The 7,838-nt window shown below is 42.5% G+C and overlaps 1 protein-coding gene across 1 annotated transcript in view; it reads right to left on the bottom strand.

The window, feature by feature from the left end:
• Positions 1-5,894, bottom strand: part of zswim6 (zinc finger, SWIM-type containing 6) — a 40,640-nt gene extending 34,746 nt beyond the window's left edge. Inside the window, exon 1 of the mRNA XM_053411236.1 lies at positions 5,061-5,894. Within this exon, the coding sequence (XP_053267211.1) occupies positions 5,061-5,487 (427 nt within the window). The 5' untranslated portion in view covers positions 5,488-5,894. The remainder of the gene's footprint in view (positions 1-5,060) is intronic.
• Positions 5,895-7,838: the final 1,944 nt, after the last annotated feature.

Below are 7,838 nucleotides of genomic sequence, written 5' to 3' on the forward strand. Positions count from 1 at the left end.
CTTCTGGTACGTTTCATGGTGGACAGTAGAGATAGTATAATCTTCAGCAAGTTTAAATCACTGTCAATCTATGAATATGTCTGATATGTCAGTTTGCTCAGATATGACTGAGTTTTCTCAAAACACGAATTGAGCCTCTTTAAGATGTACACATAAATTTAGCTCCATTTTTCACACTAAAAGGGACCAGCTATTCTCCAGTTTCACTTTATAATTTGCAGATTTTCTCTGTTTAATCATTACAAGCAGAAAATATATTTACGTTCTGGTCTGTTTGTTGAAAGAAATAACACATTTTAATGCCACCGGTCAATTATAATGGAAATTTTTCAAAGTTTTTAAATTCATAAAATAGAAAACAATTAGCAGATTAATCTATAATGAATATATCTCACGTTAGAGCCCTTAATAGATTTACCTTGATAGAAAATCAACGTTTTCTAAATGTTCTATGGTCGTTGTATTGTGTTCACATTAGAGCTCAACCTGCAACTATTTTGATAATTTATGAAATTATATTCACATTCAAGCACAAAAAAAAAAATGATACGCTACGGCCTCTGTGATGGTTCTAAATGTAATAACTCATTCTTCTATAATTATAAACGGAACATCTTGGACTAAACAAAGATGTTTGAAGATCATCTCAGACTCTGGGAAGGTGTTTGACATCTTTAAACCAAATAATTGATCCACGAACTAAGGAAAAAAAATGAGCAGATGAAATGATATTGAAAATAATCCTCAGTTGCAACCGTCCTCCGTCTCTTGAGGTGCTTTCACTGCGGTTCAGGAAAAGAGAGGGGGGGGGGGGGGGGGATTTCATCGACTACAAACACAGAAGATTAGCAGCATTGATATTCTCGTGACTCTTCACCTGATACAGCAGATGGAAGAACAGATGAAGCATCAGATAAAGTGTGAAAAGGCTTGAACTTGACCTCATGTAGAGCGCTGGCAGCTAAAATGTGACCTAATGACCGCGGAGCTCGGGCAACAAACACATTACAGCATTTGTTTCCCACCACATATAGGAACCATGTATTTCAATGCTACGGTAAATGTGAGGGTGTACATTACTTTACATCTCTGCCCCCTCTGTTATGAAGTTGTTTTGTCTGAACGCATGCAGCTACTCCTACTGAGATAACCATGCTCATTGCACATAAACACTGCAGCCTATACTTCAACTTGCCGCTGAAGCCTATACTTCAGCTGAAACCTACACGTCAACATCCTGACGCGTAGATGGGCGTCCGTCATCGAGGACTGAGACGCAGACTCTTTCTGCAGTGTGAGAAAGTGGTTCTTAACCTTTTTAATGACACAGTAAAAACAAATTGTCAGAATTATACATAGTAAGGCCACTAATAGTGACCACAACACTATAGACTACTGTCTTACACCCAGGACAACCCGTAATATTATACAATGTACATCATATTGTTGAGGATATGCTGTTTTTCTTTGATTTCAATGATTTAATTAATGATGTGGGAGGTTCTGGACGCATCATTGGGAGAAGGAAACAATATGCAGTTATTGAAAGAATTAACAACAGATGTCAAAAAAGTGATTCATTAAATCTTAGGGGCAGATCAAATGAAGGTAGCCCCTATTCAACATGTCAGTGGAGGACATTTTGTGGTGGTATAGTTGGAAGAAGTCTTTTGGGCTAAACGTATCCTTGTACCTCAGACAGTGTTGTGGTGGTTAAAAGCTGCTAAGCTCTAATTATTGTATAAAGCCAATTATAATATGCTCCGTTTATCTTTTCCCTGACATCAAGGGATCTTGGCACCAGTTTCTGCAAACAGAGATTTCTGCTTTATGACCCTCAAGTGCAATCTGAATTAGATGAAAGCTGCTACTCTGCATGAATCTCATAGCAAAGTGACTGCTCTTCCTCCGAGGACTTAGAAATAATATGGATGCTGTTGAAAAAGTTTCAATAAAGTGCTGTCTGTCTGATCTTTGTTTGGTGAAGGTCTGGTTTGGATGCTGTAAAACTTCTTTGTTTTTTTTTTACTTACACATTCTCTTTTTGAACCTGAATTAATTGCACCCTGAAGTTCACAAATTTTTCTCCACCCTGTCTTTTATGAGCCATGAATATTTTACTGCCTCAGCTACAGGATTTGATTGCATATACAAAATAAAAAAACGAATAATGTAATCACACTTTATTAATTATTCAGTGAAATTTGATGTGAAAGGTCCTTGACCTAGAATTATTTCTTTCAATTAAAAGTTACAGCCAATTAAACCACTGATGCCAACCATTTATGTCCAGTTATAAGGGAATAATGAAATGAAATCAGCAACCGATAAAACTGCAAACCAACATTTGACCTTTTACTCTCTTTTCATTGTTCTTTTTAACCCAAAATACTTGCTTTACTATCAAGACAAAGAAATTAAGCTTATTCTTTAATTTAAAAGCTGGAAACAATAAATTGACATTTTTGGTTTGAAAACAAATTCACCACAAAGCCAACTATTGGACAAATATCTCTGCAGCAAATAAATACTTTTGTTATTGTTTGGTGTGGGTGGAAAAGCTTTATCAAGCTCTTGGCTCAATTACATCGCCAACAATCATGACACTGGCTCCAGCCATGGGAATGAAGAAGCCCTCAACTCTAAACTCAAGAAGCTGCAGGAAAAAATAGCTTCCTTTATCTCTGCGCTGATTAACAGCGAGGGTTTGCTGTGGACAGTCCACACAGCCAATGTGTGCCAATTCATTTCCTCAAGGTCTGCAGCGAGAAAACCTCCCTGCTCTGGTACAGCCCACACGTGGGGAGATTACATCTTTTATTTATCACTTCTTGGCTCTATTTTTCCAGCAAATTCCAGGCTGGAGTGCAATCAGCCAAGAAACCCTCCCTGTGTGCATGTGAGTGTGTGTATATGTGTGTGTACTACTGTTATTCCTCTTTGTAAGCCTGCCCACCCCCCTCATTCTGTGGAATAACAACCCAGATTCAGTTTCTTCCCAACAGAAACATTTCCCCAATATGTGGGAATATATTAAAGGCCTCTCACTTTGCCAGGACAGGGGTTTGTGTGTGTGTGTGTGTGTGTTCCCTGTGGCCCTTCAGTGAGTACACAAAGCCCACATGAACCTCGTGCATTTAAAAGTGGTTGGAAAGAGGGGCGGGTCATGCAGAAACTCATGTGCTCAGATTGCATTACCATTCAAATTAACCATGCAGAGTAATGGGATTACAGTGCTCTCTGGGAAGGTGTTCCCGAGCCCGCTGAACTCACAGGTGACAGACTGCAACACGCTCAAAGACTCCCCGCTGACCACGCACTGATAAAGGCTCCAAACTCAAGCCTGTCTTCATTAAAGTGAGCTATCTCTTCAATTCAACACCACATCTGCTTCTCTCGCTGCCAAGTACACTCTGTGTTTTTTTTTAACTCTCTTTCTCTTTTCAATTATAGATACACACACACAAGAAAACCTGAACCAATTGGCTGCAGCCTGGCGTGAATCGTGGCCCATGTAAAAGAACCGTCGAGCTCAATACGCTTCCTCCTTCCAAATCTCCTCTACTTAACAAGGGAGTGAAAAGATGCTTTTGTTTGCCCTCCTATTGGAGGCAACAGGAAGCTTGAAAGACACAAATGAACATGAAAATAGGAACAAAGTGCCAAATTCACAATAGGAATGCTGGGTATTTGATATGTGTGCCGAGTGATTAAAATCTCAAAGAGGACCGTGCTCATTTAAAAGCACAGAAAAATAGGGGATGGAGAAGTGTGTGTGTGGTGTGGGGGGGGGGGGGGGGGGGGTTGCTGCAACTAAATGACGTTCAATCAAATGTCGCTGAGTCACTGATTCATGTTGTTGGTGTTGTAAAAGTTGAACTGTCAACTCAGCACACAAGTGACTGTTCCTGTTCATCCACGCCTGCTATCAGAGAGGGGTTGTAGCCACGGAAACGTGCCAACTCTGATGGTCTGCTCCCAATTTAGCCTCCGGAAAAAACCAGAGTGAATTCAGTCCTGATAGTGTTATTCTGGACACAAAAAAATACATTCCACTAATAACATACTGGAGCTCCACTTGGCCTAAATATATTACAACAATAACGCGAGACTCCATATTTGACTCCTCTTCATTTCACCAGCTCACATTTATTAGCTTCTATCGGCAGCACAGCACAACAGATCAAACTCCACGCAGGCAGACAAAACACACAATGTGCCCATACAATTATCATTCAACAGCACCCCGGCCGTGCCACACAGAGCAGCTCATTCAAAACTAATGTGTGTCAGTTGAGACCCAACCCAACGCCGGGCACTTCCCTTATTACTCAATAGATTTATGTAATCATGTTCACACTGATTTTTAAAGGGTCATACTTTGTGTTACTGTGGATTCTGGACGAAATCAATTCAGCAGATCAGGGAGGAATCGGGACACTAAATACAAAACATCACCCAAATGCAATTTTTGAATCAATTTGATATTAGGAGTAAAGACACATTGGGTAGATTTAGGTGCTTTCTAATGCTGAAACAGCTTCCTCAAATCTTTGGCACTTTTGTGTCACAGACCGGCGTGGTTGTATTTCACATTGTCGCCTGTAAAGCAGCAGCAGACAGTGGATGAGTGTATTTATCTTCTCTCTCGGGTGGTTTCTCAGTGGATGGCGCTGGGTTTGGATCAGTGGTGGGGATTCCTGTTCTCTTTGAAGCCACAAGCTTTATTTTCTACGCAATTAGTGGATCTGGAGGCTTTGCAGTCTCCCTGCATTTCACATGCAAACTGCCCCCGAGCAAAACAGGATTTAAATGCCCCAGTCACACATTGCCATTCATACAGCCAGCAGATTTAAAGCCCCATTGTAGCCTCTGTGTGTCTGTCGCCTGACCGCTTCACCCTTTGTTGTCACAGCCTGTCACTTCATCCGCCTACGTTCCCCTCGTCGTCCACACAAATGAGACCGAACTCAGCCCGAGTTGTTTGTTTTCTGGGTGGTTTAAAGACATGTACGGTTGTATTTGCACTCTGTTCGCCGACTCCCCGGAGCATCACTCACCGACTTGCAGTACGTTGTCCACGCAGCCGCTCTCCAGGAGACCGATGCCCCGTCGGAACGGCAGCCGCGTGTCGTCGCCGCTCTCCCCGCTACTCCCGATCTCCTCCCCGCCCGTGCTGAACGACGAGTACATACAGATCTCCCGTTCGCTCCTCGGGAAGGACCAGTATACGATCCGCCGCTGAACGGGCTCCGGGATCCTCTCGAAGCGCTCCTCGACCCGCTGGAACGGCCACTTCTCCGCGACTCGCCGCGCCGCGATGTCCAGCAGAGTCTCCGGGTTCTGGGTTTTGCTCGAGTCGCCCTGAGCGGCTGCGGAGCCGCAGCACGGCGCCCACGCGGCCCGCTGGCCTTGCCTACATGTTGCGCCGTATCCCGGTCTACAGCAGAGCCGCTTGGCCGGGGGCTGCTGTGCGCGCTCCGCCATGATAGCTCCGCTTTAACGGCGACGGAGGAAGTCAACGCAGCATATGTACGTGGATGTGGAAGGGAAAGCGGCTGCCCACGGCTCGGTTGTCGGCCGTGTATGGCCAAATCATCCTTTTATGGGAACATGGAGGCAGGGCTTCTCCGGGCTTGTCAAACCCCTTTGTTGACAAATGAAGGAGAGGCGGGGTCTGGCCGTTGAGCTCCGTGAGGGCGGAATTCCCGCACGGCCGCTAATCCTTTGTGAGCCCCGAATAAAAAGCTTTAAATGGCGGGAGGGGGTCGCTGCGATAACGACCGTCTCTTCTCCCAGGCGCTGGGTTTGACCGGAGGGCGTTCACAGATTCTACAGCCGGAGAGAGGAGGCTTTGTGCGGCCGCGGAGTGGAGCTGGGGTCGGGGCTGAAGTGAGCTCTCGGTGCCCGGGGGGGGCGGTGATTGGCCTGTCAACACCGGAGCCTCGTGGTTTGGGGGGAGGGGGCAGTGAACGCGTCTCCACCCCGTGTGACGTTCAGGTTCCGCAGGAATGTGGGGGACCGGTTTGATGAAAACACAGCTCATTATCCGGAACATGCTCAGGGAGCCAGTATGTGTGAGAGCCCGAGCAGAGGAGCAGGAGAGCTGCAGGGGAAGAGCCGGCAAATGTCTCCGAAGAGCGGCTTTAATAATGTAGTTAAACACGAGGAGAGACACAAGCTGTACAAATGTTCAAAGCCGGAGTGGCAGGAAGCTGCTTTTTTGGACAATTGCCCCAATTAAGTAATATCTCAACTCTGTGAAACTGGTTTAGTTTAGCGCCAGAACCATCGGATTTACACTGGGCTCATCCATCTCTCGCCTTTTCCCCATTGTATCATCTGATCAACGCACACAAAAACAGTTCAAGCGTATTTAATCCCACCATAGCAGTACTATACTGTCCTACAATGTTTTCATCTGTACTACATATTAAATTTTTGTATTTGTGCTCGTATGCTGAGTGAAATTGATTGTATTTGTTTCCTGTTGTTTTTCTTCATTATATTTGCTTGTAACTGCAGAAGATTATTATTAGACTATTTCTATTCCAACACTTTTGAAAAGAATTCCCCTTTATTATTAATTTATTTCTTCCATGTACACAATGTGGTCTAAGTTGAGTTTATCAGTTTTAAATTAGTTCATGCTTCTGCTCATTAAAGAGGCAAACATTGTACTTTTGACTCCCCTACATTAGCATTCAAGAATATATAGTCAAAAGGTACATTTAACCAACATTTTCAGTAAATAGTTTTACATTAATGATACTTTTCACTTTTACTTAAGTAAGAATTCACCTCGTGATGGAATATTTTAGACTTATGTATGTTACTTTTATTTACATAAAGTAATTCTGAATATCATTATTGGTTATGTGAAAATACCCCCCAGCCAAGAACCAGTCCAACACACTCTTGGCTATATCACCCTATTGTTTATCCTACGGTGCTGTGAGTGGTATTGATACTGAAAGTTAGCTAGAGGCCAATAAAAGGAGTTGTAACTGATTCTTTGATCCTGATTGTCTGGACATGAAAATGAGTCACCCAGGACCACTGGACAGAGTTCACTGGGGACAATGGACATGTTGTTTTTCGTCCATTTGCCCTCGGGGGCCCAACTGCTGGATTTCTTTTTTTATCAGATGTGTTTTCACCTAGAGTTATACAAAGGTGTAGACCAATCCCCAAATAGGTTGAAACAAAGGGTTCATTATGAAAATGTTTATCTTATTAAACTGCTGTGACCAAATGTATTACCATGTACAAATAACCTCCTGTCATAAAAACACTACACACTATTGTTTGAGGTGCAACATTTTCAGAGTGACACAGTCGTCATTTAGTGCTCTCTGCCCCGAGACACTGACTCGTGGAAAGTTTATGTAGCCCTACTCAAGTTTTTCCTCATTTATATTGTACTTTATAATTTGACCTCCAATACTTTTATTTGCATACTTTAGTTCCCTTGCAGATATAAATCATTACTTCAAAGTATAATCAACAAATATATAATACTGTAAACATTATAAGCTACTCAGCAATTAGCCCCACCTTTACCTGCTACAACATTAAAAATAATGCTTACTCATTACTGTATCCATGGTTACAAAACAAAATTATGCTTTAATATTATTCTGATAACCAACATTCTTCATAACTAGTACTCTTACTTTAGGTATTTTAAATATATTTTAATACTCATTATATATATATAAAGTATTTTCACATGAGTAAAATTTTGAATGCAGTACTTCCACTTTTACAGAGTATTTCTGCACTGTGTGTTTGCTATTTTCACTAACACTGATCAGCCACAACATTTAACACCAGTT

This window comes from Pleuronectes platessa, chromosome 19 (assembly GCF_947347685.1).
Source record: "Pleuronectes platessa chromosome 19, fPlePla1.1, whole genome shotgun sequence".
Taxonomy (NCBI): Eukaryota; Metazoa; Chordata; class Actinopteri; order Pleuronectiformes; family Pleuronectidae; genus Pleuronectes; species Pleuronectes platessa.